Here is a 12,883-nt window from a genome sequence, read left to right as displayed (position 1 = left end):
GTCAAGGTAGTTATTGATGAAGTTGGAATCCCATCAACTTGAAACTTAGTACACATGTTCCCTATGATATGATCTTTCTAATTTAAATGCCAAATTACCATTTTCCCCCAATTTTACTGAACATAGAAAATGATAGTGCGAGTGGGACATCCGTATACTGTGGACACATTCTTGTTGTGCTTAATTTTCATTTTTAAAACATCTTCAAGTGCTGGATTTCCCCCCTGTGTTGAAGACCCATTGGTGGCCTTCATCGGTTTTCTGCTCTTTTGTTGGGTTGTTGTCTCTTTGACAACATTCCCCATTTCCATTCTCAATTTTATTTCATATTTGAACTTATTTTCTCTTATTTTAAGCGTTTGATCTCACTCATTTCAATGCAATACTATAACAATAAAAGTGGTTTATAAACATATTGCCGGGCAGCCCCTCTATTCAGTGGAAAATATAAAGGGGTGTGTGTCTACACCACATTTGTATGTGAACAGAATTAGGTAATATTTCAGCCTAAAAATGACGAATATATGGATTGGTCCTGATCCTGATTGATTTCAATATCTATTTGAGTTTACTGACTGCCTTAGAGGGGCCTGCTCCGGTCAGACTTCAGTGATTCCCTATTTTATCAATCAAATTTCTCACAGAAAAGAAGGGGCTTGGCTCCCCCTCTAAATCAGCCTCTGGAGTATCCCCATAAGTGAAACCAAATTCAAACCATTCTAAGTATTATAAGAAAGGAAACATATAGCTAAGGGATACCTGATGAGGAAAGGTGACCGTAACCGAAACACCTCCTTTGAGTTTAGTATTAGAAACACAGACCAGATTTTGATTTTTATTCTAAATATACACACACAATAAAATCTTTACTACAAGCTTGCAAGTGGAACTTCAAAAAAATCAAAATAAATGCTAAAAAAAGTATTCCATAAAAACCTTTAATGTTCTAACAAGAAATATGTATCCTTCACTGAATATACCAGCTTTAAATATATGCACATGAAAAATGAAATTAATTACGAAGGACTATTATACGATAGACTGGATTGGTCCTGAACCCTATTGATATTAATATAATATTCAAACATATCAAATTTGATAAATTTAAAATATTTATCATAGCATTTGCAAATAACAAATGTAGCTGCAGAAATCATAAAGAAAAATTAAATTTGAATATTATTTAAATGAATTTTTAAAGTAAATTTTTTTTCATTCAAAATACCTTGACTATGAGAATATTGTGTAGACAAGAATATAAAATGTATTTAGTGCAGAGGATATGGAAATTAAATAATCTTGACCAGCTAACCACCTGTGTTCATTTGATAACATCAGTGGACACCAACTGTGAATGAAGCACTTAAAGGGATAGTAGCTACGATTTTGACAAAATTATGAACAAGTTTTAAAGCTGCTAAAATCAAAGATATGTACTAAATATAAGCAATAAGATCGCTAAAATGTTTTCATAAACTACAGAAGAGTTAATAATTGATAATTCATATCGTGTAGTGTGCCTATTCATCTCATTAATTATGCATCGGGTTTACTTCCCGAACTTTGCCGACATAGCGAGTGAGCTAACCAAGATATATATAGATACGAACACGTGCTTTTTGTTTTCTTACATATTTGATAATTACTCTTTATTAAACGTACATATTTGACGCCATTTATCAAATTATGTAAATAAAAAATATAACAAATACCGTCATATTATTCCAACCCAAGATTCTCCAACAATGGCGATATTATACACTTGTTATTACATTTGTATGACCAAACCATGCCGATAATGTATACACGTGTTTGTGTGTTAAATCGGGGCCTCCATAAAGGATACACTTGAAGAATAATACTTAAGTTTAGGAAGTTGATTTCTAATTTCTTCTAAGGTGGGAGATTACTGCCCGTAAATTTATAAACATATTTTTGACAATTATGAACACGTTGAGATTTTTTTTCATGTGATCTGGAAAATTTAAGAAATGTAAACATTACGCAAACCGTCGGCTCCTTTTGTTTGACTTTGCCTGCGTCGCAGGTGTTTCGAGTGATTTTAATGACCGATCTCATCGACGTTTTTTTATTTTTAATTTACAATAACTTGTCTGCACCTCTTTTTTGTTTCTTTTCTCGCTGAAACTGTTAATTCGCGTACCATTTCCGCGATAACATTCCCCTGTTCGACCATTTTCCCTTCGAGGCACAATGTGCGATTGCGCATTGGGAACTGACGAGTAAAGGTCACATGAATAAGGGTTGGGCTTAACATCGAATTATTATCTATAGATAATAAATAAATGTAGGTGTTAAACGTTAAAAAACTTCTAAATGCTTAATGGAACGTAACCAGGAATTGTTTTAATCATAATTATTTTAATTTTTGTACAAAATCCGGCATATAGATTAAAAAAGTAATTTTAACGAAAATCGTAGCTACTATCCGTTTAACCTAATCATTTAATTGCTTGTATAAACAATCAATTACATGGTTTCAATGTTGAATATCGGGGAAAATCCGGGCTGTTCTCTAAAGCATAGATGTAAAAAAAAAAAAAAGTATATACATGCATTTGTTCAAGAATCAAGTTCATTTTTCACCAGTCACTCATTTTATATGACTTTAATAAATAAAAAGTTCCCAAAAATAATTGAGTTACAGTCCTTTGATTGAATGCAACTTATTCTCCACAATCACCTATTAATGGTCCATCTTCCTAGACATTCATGGTTCGAGATTAGTTAATTGTATTGCATCCAATGATTAAGTGTCAAACAAAGTTTATTATTTATTGTTTCCTGAAAAAGAAATATAAATCAACAAAACATTATTATAGCCGTCTTTAATCACCTTGTCTTAGAAACAGGACAGGAAATGTCAGTTGATCAACAAATAGTATCAATTGATAAATGTAGGATAACATCTCTGTATCAATAAATAATAATTATCAAAACTTCAGGTCAATGTCCAATATTACTTTATATTGGAAATGGTCATCGATACAATCGTTATTAATATTTGATGGAATAATGTGTTTAATTATTGGAAATTAAGTCCATTGCTTTTTATAATGCTGATGAAAATAATATTGGTTCAGTTTGTATCCCCTTTTTAGCTCACCTGACCTGAAAGGTCAAGTGAGCTTTTCTCATCACTTGTCGCCTGGTGTCCGTGGTCTGTAAACTTTTACAAAAATCTTCTCCTCTGAAACTACTGGGCCAAATTTAACCAAACTTGGCCACAATCATCATTGGGGTATGTAGTTTAAAAAATATGGTCGATGACCCCACCTGTCAACTAAGATGGCCATCATGGCTAAAAATAGAACATAGGGTAAAATGTAGTCTTTGGCTTAAATCTCTGAAACTAAAGCATTTAGAGCAAATATGGCAGGGAGTTAAATTGTTAATCAGATGAAGATCTATCTGCCCACAAATTTTCAGACCAATCAGGCATTTTGTTGTTGGGTTGCTGCCCTGAATTGGTAATTTTAAAGAAATTTTGCAGTTTTTATACGACCGCAAAATTTGAAAAAATTTTCGTCGTATATTGCTATCACGTTGGCGTCGTCGTCGTCGTCCGAATACTTTTAGTTTTCGCACTCTAACTTTAGTAAAAGTGAATAGAAATCTATGAAATTTTAACATAAGGTTTATGACCACAAAAGGAAGGTTGGGATTGATTTTGGGAGTTTTGGTCCCAACATTTTAGGAATAAGGGGCCAAAAAGGGCCCAAATAAGCATTTTCTTGGTTTTCACACTATAACTTTAGTTTAAGTTAATAGAAATCTATGAAATTTTGACACAAGGTTTATGACCACAAAAGAAAGGTTGGGATTGATTTTGGGAGTTTTGGTTCCAACAGTTTAGGAATTAGGGGCAAAAAAAGGGCCCAAATAAGCATTATTCTTGGTTTTCGCACAATAACTTTAGTTTAAGTAAATAGAAATCTATGAAATTTAAACACAAGGTTTATGACCATAAAAGGAAGGTTGGTATTGATTTTGGGAGTTTTGGTCCCAACAGTTTAGGAATAAAGGGCCCAAAGGGTCCAAATTAAACTTTGTTTGATTTCATCAAAAATTGAATAATTGGGGTTCTTTGGTATGCCGAATCTAACTGTGTATGCAGATTCTTAATTTTTGGTCCCGTTTTCAAATTGGTCTACATTAAGGTCCAAAGGGTCCAAAATTAAACTTAGTTTGATTTTAACAAAAATTGAATCCTGGGGGTTGTTTGATATGCTGAATTTAGAAATGTACTTAGATTTTTAATTATTGGCCTAGTTTTCAAGTTGGTCCAAATGGGGGTCCAAAATTAAACTTTGTTCATCAAAAATTGAATAAATGGGTTCTTTGATATGCCAAATCTAACTGTGTATGTAGATTCTTAATTTTTGGTCCAGTTTTCAAATGGTCTACATTAAGGTCCAAAGGGTCCAAAATTAAACTAAGTTTGATTTTAACAAAAATTAAATTCTTGGGCTTAATTGATATGCTTTATCTAAATATGTACTTTGATTTTTGATTATGGGCCCAGTTTTCAAGTTGGTCCAAATCAGGATTCCATATCAAGTATTGTGCAATAGCAAGAAATTTTCAATTGCACAGTATTGCACAATAGCAAGAAATATCTAATTGCACAATATTGTGCAATAGCAATTAATTTTCAATTGGAGTTATCTTTCTTTGTATAGAATAGAAGTTGATAATATATGTTGGAAATTTGCCAGACATGACTATGATGTCATTTTCTATTTTTATTTGCCAATAACTTTATGTAAATAACTTCATTGGAAATTTGCCAATATAAAATGTTGCTGATGAAGCTTTTTTTCCTTATCTTATCTAAAATGTTTTTAGATAATGTATGTTGGACATTTGCCAGACATGACTATGATGTCATTTTCTATTTTTATTTGCCAATAACTTTATGTAAATAACTTCATTGGAAATTTGCCAATATAAAATGTTGCTGATGAAGTTTTTTTTATTGTTTTATACAATAAACAATGTATATTCACTTTTACTACCAACCAATCTTTACCATTCAGTGATAACAAGCACTTTATTTTACATTTTAATATTTTATGATGTATTTAAAAGAGTAGTTATTGTTGCAAACTCCATTAGAAATTTGAATTGATATCAGTTTTGGAAAAAGGGAAACGGGGATGTGAAAAAAAAGGGGGGGGTTTAAATTTTTCTCATTTCAGATTTCATAAATAAAAAGAAAATTTCTTCAAACATTTTTTTGAGAGGATTAATATTCAACAGCATAGTGAATTGCTCAAAGGCAAAAAAAATATTTTAAGTTCATTAGACCACATTCATTCTGTGTCAGAAACCTATGCTGTGTCAACTATTTAATTTTAGATTTAAAAGGTTTGAAGGAGAAATCTTTAATTGATTTGTAAAATCTTGACATTTGTTTTGTGTAAAAAAAAACATGTAATGTCAAAAATTTGATCACAATCCAAATTCAGAGCTGTATCACGCTTGAATGTTTTGTCCATACTTGCCCCAACTGTTCAGGGTTCGACCTCTGCGGTCGTATAAAGCTGCGCCCTGCGGAGCACCTGGTTGGTTATTATCCTGGATATTATAATAGATAGAGATAAACTGTATGCAACAATAATGTTCAGCAAAGTAAGATCTACAAATAAGTCACCACGACCAAAATTGTCAGTCAACTCTGTAAGGAGTTATTGCTCTTTATAGTCAATTTTTATACAATTTTGTAATCTTTTACAAAAATCATCTCTTCTGAAACTACTGGGTCAAATTTAACCAAACTTGGCCACAATTATCATTAGGGTATCTTGTTTTAAAAATGTGTCGGTGACCCGGTCAACCAAGCAAAATGGCCACCATGGCTAAATAGAACATAGGGGTAAAATGTAGATTTTGGCTTGTATCTCTGAAACCAAAGCATTTAGAGCCATCTGATGGGGTAAAAATGTTCATCAGATTTAGATTTATCTGCCCACAAATTTTCAGACAAATGTGTTTCTGTACCTCAATTGGTTATTTTAAGTAAATAAAATTATCTTAGATATCATTATAGTATCTGATAATATCTGATATCTAATACTATTAATTATGTTTTAACCTTATTTCAAATGATTTACAAAGCATCTGTAAATACAGGTGAGCGACACAGGCTCTTGAGAGCATCTAATTTTTCACGAAAACTGTCCAAGACTCATCTTTTCAGATGGGTGCTGTTGGCAAGGCTTTAATTTATTTTAAGACATTACCCTCATGGGTATGATGATAGCAGGCTTTCATTTATGATCACTTCTTTTAATGTTCTTATGATTTAATCACTAGAAATGCTTTTCATACCTTTAGATTCCGAAACTTTTATCTTTAGTGTTCCTGATGAATATTTATTACGCTTGGAAACTCGAGAAATGACTCATTGGCCTGGTGTTATTTGATACAAGGTGTTGTCGTGAACAATGAATTATGTTCGTCAGTTTATGGGGAACCACTAGCAGTTGGTCAGTGATATTTGCAGTTTCAATGCAGTTGTATTACCGTATAGCAGGTTATTTTCGCGGATAGAACAAAATCGCCAAAATAAATTCCGCTAATTAAAAGTGCACATGCAAAGGTATTGATAACAGTCTTGAATCCGCCAAAATATTTCATATACTTTTTTCAATAAAAATTGCTAAATTTTTCACTTGCGAAAATAACCTGCTATACGGTAGAACTGTCACATCTCATTTCTGTAGAGATTATTTGGCTCCTGCTCTTTCAGTCTTGGTCTATTGACTTTAAATCTTTTGCTTATTTTTCATGTATTAGTTTGTGATTAGTCAGTTGATGGTGAACCACTAGTGGTAGGTCAATGATATTTGGTATGCAGTTGTATTAGCATTGGCATATCTCATTACCATGAAGATTATTAGGCCCCTGTCCCTTCAGTCTTGGTCTATTACATGTATCAGTTTGTGATTAGGTCAGTCAGTCTGTTTAGAACCATATAGTGGTAGGTCGATGATATTTGATATGCATATGAATTAGCATTGGCAAATTTGGGCCTGTAATGTCAGTCATGGTTCATTGACTTTGAATATTTTGCATAGCTTACATGTTAAAGTATTGCTATATTAATTTCAACATTTGCATTTTCTATCAAATTAACAAGAAGGTGAGACATATCTCTGTGTCAACAGTTTATTATCATGAAAATCAATATATTTTATAGAACATAAAATGATTTACAAAAATGTTATTTTTATGATATCATCTATTATGGTTTTTTAATTGATATTTTGTCAGTTTTGCTGAATTAGAATATTAAATTTTCACATAAAACATAATATCTAAAACTTTTTACTACCTTCTCATATTAAATTTCTGAACATTACACTTTATGTGTATTGGAATATCAATGTTAATAGAAAGCCAATGCAATTACAGTAGATTTAATAAGAATGAATCATTGAGGTCATAAATGACATGACATTGCACAAATGGTATTATCCATTTGACAGAAGCTGTAGGTTTATAGAATTGCTTCCCCCCTTTTTGACCTTGATTGATTGTTGCACTTGTAGCACTCTTGGTTATATAAGGTTGGCCAGTTTTTGTTGGTGGAGAAAGCCAGTCCTGGTGATAACCCTGACCTTCAGCAGGATTCTTATTAAGACTCTAACAACAAATATAACAGTGGCGGATCCAGAAATTTCAATAAGTGGGTGTGTGTGTGGCGGGGGGGGGGGGGGGGGGGGGGGGGGGCGGTGTTGAATGACTGCCATAAAAGGGGGCCTGCTCCAGTCGTGCTTCAGTGATTCCCTATATCATCACCCAATTTTTTTTCAACTACAAAGGGGGGTACTCCTACCCCACCTCCACCTCCCCCACCCCTCTGGATCCACTTAGGTATATTAGATTAAAGTGTTCTTATAATTATCACTCTACCACAAATATATTGATTGATGAATTTATACCTGACACTTATTGAAACTGGAAGGTGAACACAGATGTACAACATTTAAATATACAATGATGAGTAATGTGGGTCAGAGTGACCTACTTCTTGTGGAAAACTCTCAAACAATGTCATATCCTAGTATCATCAATTAAATCACATCCACTGCAGATATTTCCTAATCAAAACATAGCTTTTGTCTTTTGTTGCACTGTAATGCACCATTTAGTAAATAGCTCTGTTAGGTAATGTGCATGACTAGGTATTTATTCTTTTGATCTTTAATTAACTAAACTTGTATTCAGTCCACTCAAACAAATGATTTAGAAATGTTTTATAAAAGCCTTTTAAAAATTATGTTCACACCCCACTGTCAATAAAGCTATATAATAGAAATAAGGATCAGTTTCTGTTGAAATTCTTACATCTCTAAATGAGAAGTTAGTTTAATTTTTTGCCTGACTTTTCATTAACTATGTATGGTCTCTTAGGAAAATAATAAACAAATAAAAACAAAGCAACAGTAACCACCTCCAAAAAAAGTTATATTTATGCAAGTATTGAGCCTTGAATCTTACAATAAAAGGGAAACTGTTTAGTCATTGTCATTAAGAAGATTCACCTGCGTGAAAATCAATTTAATCATTCTGGTATAAAGTTAATAAACCTCAGGGGTCACCAGATTCTGTGTTCACCATCACTGCTCCATAGCATGGTTATACAATTGATTTTATGTAATGCTTAGTTAATGAAATTATGGTCCATATAAAATCAAGTTAGAAAGTAATATATAAAATATTTTTTCTCAATCTAAATTATTTCTAAAAATTGGTTCATAAGAGTGCTAAAAAGGGATTTACGTTTTTTGTAGCATTCATATTTAAAGTCATGAATGGAAAATATTACATTTTAATTCTAATTACATATGTATTTAATAGGTAAAAATGACATATCAAGTTCAGAAAACTTTTGATGATAAACTTTCACTCTGGATGCCCATTTCCAAACAAAAAGAAAACCACTATTTTTATACACCCATCAAAATTTTGACGGGACGTATTATGGTATACAAATGTCTGTCGTCCACATGTTGCACCGTAACTTGGGAACCACTTTCATGAAACTTAACTTAGTTTTTTTTATGATGGTCAAACAATCTGTATACTTTTTGGTGAAAATTAGATTTAAAATTTTTGAGTTATGGGACTTTATAACTAAAACAGGAGGGGGGTGTCACATGTAGTGCCGTATCTCAAAGACGATTTATGATCATTGCTTAAAACTTAACACACTTCTTAGTTATATTAATCTTATGATCTGTATACTTTTTGGTGTTGAATCAAAATTCTAGTTCAGAGTTATACAGTTTTTTGTAAAAAAAAAAGGGGGGGGGGGGTTCACATGTAGTGCTGTCTCTCAGAAACTTTTTATGATTATTGCATAAAACTTCACACACAAGACGATGGGCGTATCATGCACTCGTGGCACAGCTGTTTATTAATATATATTTTGATAGGTATGATCAAATAGAATCAAAAGTTACAAAAATCAAATTTGCAAATATTTAATAAGTCAGAATGTATCAAAAACCTTTTCCTTAACTCGAAGAATAATATATTATTATACTAGTTCTGATTAGATCATCGCTATATAGCCAGTCAAGGTCGTGACTCGTTAAAAACTTCCATCATATAGTTTGTCGCTCTGTCTGTTTGTCAATTCATCTGTTGGTTCAACAATTATTTCCGTCACATTTCTCTTTTGAATGTAACAATGTGTTGATAAACCCAAAATTTTAGCCACACATTATTACAAAAGCCTTTATATTTAGTCAAATGCTTGGCAGTAACATGAAAGTGCTCTCTGATTCATGAACAGCATGTGGAACTTCTTGTAAACCTGTTCCCAATCTCAACGAGTGTAAAGTATAGATTGTAAATGGTCATTCAAATGAGAGGGTGTTTCTCACTTCAATCTCATGGAAGGGAGATAGCCTTGGGATGTGGCAGTGAGACATGTCTCAGTTTCAAAAGATAATCACTTTTTATCCCTATTTTGCCTATGACAATGTTGTTTGCCTATGACAATGTTGTTTGCCTATGACAATGTTGTTTGGCTATGACAATGTTGTTTTACCTAAGACAGCATTGTTGATGTATATTTTGACATCAACATTGTGCCCCCTTACTTTCTAGCAATATTTTTTTTTATCTCAAGCAAGTAGCGGATATGAAAAATTATCACAAAAAAAAGATTTAAAAAAAAGGAATAATACACAAAATAGCTGTAATTAGCTATCTCATAGAACATAGAAAGCTTAACTTTTAGTTACATTCTTATGGATATATTATGTTACTATACAATAATACCAGTTCCTCAACTCATTGAGTGTTATTGTAGTCTAGCTGACTCCCTCTACATACATCAGTATGTTAAATCATTTCTCTATAACTTATATCTTTTTTTGTTTTGTAGTATGTTTACAAGACAGTGTGTTAGCCTTTCACAAGCATGGGATGCAAGGAAGAAGTTTTAAGGCAAATGAGGTAGGTTTCACAATAGTAGGTGTAATTCTACATCTTGGAAATGTCATTGTGCTTCATCTTCTGATATATCAATTGAAGTGATGTCATTATTATTACAGCCAATTGAATTGAGTGTGTAAGCAAAGGTAATATCTTTGCTTAGCTTGCTTGCTAGCTGAACCATGCAGTCATTATTATGTAAGGTAAACTACACTCCTATAAGAGTAGACTAATTTTTTTTCTACACCCCCCCCCCCCTCCCCCCCCCCCCTAAAAAAGATGAGTTTGCCCCATTGGTGTCTATGATTATTCTCTCAAACTTATCTTAGAGTCTACATTGTAATGAATAAACACTTTTATTACTTTTAAAAAGAAGAACTTCATTTTTGGAAAGTTTGCTATAGCTTGCTATAGCAATAAACTTTCTTAAGGCATCGGCCTAACCGGAAAAGAGACAGCCTAACTTACTTTAGGAAGTGTGTCCTACTTCTAGATAATGTAGTACTGTTGTTTGAAAACTAATAATAGAAAGATGCTTTTGAAATTTTGAGCTCTTCTATTTTAATAGCATACAGCTTGAATAAAAAATGCACTAAATTTTCATCGATAAATCAAATAATTCAACTTCATTTGAAAGACGAACAAAAACTACTTCGCGGATCTGCGCTACGCGGAAAGTAAAATCAATACACACACGAGACAGCAGTTTCTACGTTATGATTTTATCGGTATTCTTCAGACATGCGTCAGATCCATATATGTGTGCCTCCAAACGGGAGTACTACAATCCCGGTTTCAAAGGTTTCCTACCTTCCTCCGGTTGAAGAGAAAATTAATAGCGTGTTTAAAATATTTCATGAATGAACATTTTTCGTCGCTTTATACTACGATTTTTACAAATTTCTATTCAATATGTAAAAGCCCGAGAGTATCGGAAGTATCATGGTATCTCATCTGATCTCGGCCCACAACAAACTCGGACTATAATAAACTCGGCCTTTTACATATTCGGCATAAGAAATCGGACTATAACAAAAACTCCTAAACAAAGTTTTTGCTCATTTCTTATTATTTTTGGAAAATGACGCAGTCATTGTTCCATAACTGCCGACCTGAACTTCATTACATTTCTCTGCCTACCGCGCTTGGTTTCGTATTTACTATTTTCCATACAAACTGGAATCTGCTTGTGTTATCATTATGCATCATTGTGTAGTATTAAATCAGCCAGGACCCAGTTTACACTGGTTTCTGCTTGTATTCCACTACACTCGAACAAAGTGTTGTAGTTTGACGGGAACCAGTTTTAGAATTTGTAAACTACAAAACGTAATCGGTTATTGTTCATTCCGTTTTGGTGTTTCATACCGACTTATATGGTTTGAATAAGCTTAAGACCCTTCAAACATTAATGTGATAGGTATATTAAAGACTGTTTTACAAAAGGATTGAACTGTTTTACTTTCAAAGTCGTACTATAGGGATATCTGTCATATACGGATTTCCACTCTCACCGGTTAATTTCTTCTTTTACACGTGCTTTTGAAACTTCCTGTTTAAACATCGCAAGTTTTAAAATTGTTTTTGAGTGAATTAAACTTATTTTAACAATCATGAAGCGTTCCAGAATCATTTTAAAGCAGTTTCTTCTTCTCTTTGATGATGGAAAATAGGTTTTCTCAAGAAAATACCGCAAACGATCGCAGAGGAATTGAAACGTACAAGTCAAGTCGGCACCTGGTTAAATTGGCATCTAGTCAAATCGGCACCTATTCGACGTCAATTCGGCATCCAATAATATTTGTTATAATATTTTCTATTCAATTAATTAATTACTGTTACCAAGTACATAGTGAATATGTTGTTGTGTATTTTGGTAAACAACGAAACGAAAGTGAATATGTTAAGTGTATGAAAGTAAACAACGAAGCCCTTACCAAAGCTGTTGTTTTAACAATAAGACAATTTGTCTAATTGGATTATTAAAATAAAATGGAAAACTATGAGTCCCTTTCAATAAATCAAACTTTCATGCCAAAAAATTAGCAAATTTAAGGTGTTTTTTTTTCAGTAAAGTTTAAACAGCATTAAACCAACAATCCTGTAAAATGCTCAACTGGTTAAAATAATGCAGAAAAATACCCAATATCTCATGTATTAGTCCAAATAATTATGACGTCTGTCAAGGCTATTTTATTATTTTTCTGGGACGCCTTCCTACGACGTTCGTAGGAAGGCGTCCTAGAAAAAAATTAACATAGCCTTGCGGTCATAGGAAGGTGTTCCAGAATAAAATTAAACCAGATGCTCCGCAGGGCGTAGCTTTATACGACCGCAGAGGTTGAACCCTGAAAGGTTAGGGCAAGTATGGACACAATATTCAAGCTGGATTCAGCTCTAAATTTGG

The 12,883-nt window shown here is 32.8% G+C and overlaps 1 protein-coding gene across 4 annotated transcripts in view; it reads left to right on the top strand.

The window, feature by feature from the left end:
• The window catches only part of LOC139514506 (mitogen-activated protein kinase kinase kinase kinase 5-like), a 76,046-nt gene that overhangs the window by 46,241 nt on the left and 16,922 nt on the right, over positions 1-12,883 (top strand). For all 4 annotated transcript variants that reach the window (XM_071303855.1, XM_071303856.1, XM_071303857.1 and 1 more), the window contains one exon: positions 10,427-10,497. In XM_071303855.1, coding sequence (XP_071159956.1) covers positions 10,427-10,497 — 71 coding nt within the window. The remainder of the gene's footprint in view (positions 1-10,426; positions 10,498-12,883) is intronic.

Source organism: Mytilus edulis, chromosome 3, assembly GCF_963676685.1.
Source record: "Mytilus edulis chromosome 3, xbMytEdul2.2, whole genome shotgun sequence".
Taxonomy (NCBI): Eukaryota; Metazoa; Mollusca; class Bivalvia; order Mytilida; family Mytilidae; genus Mytilus; species Mytilus edulis.
The sequence above is the reverse complement of the archived record's forward strand: the minus strand, read 5'-3'. Positions and strand labels throughout refer to the sequence as shown.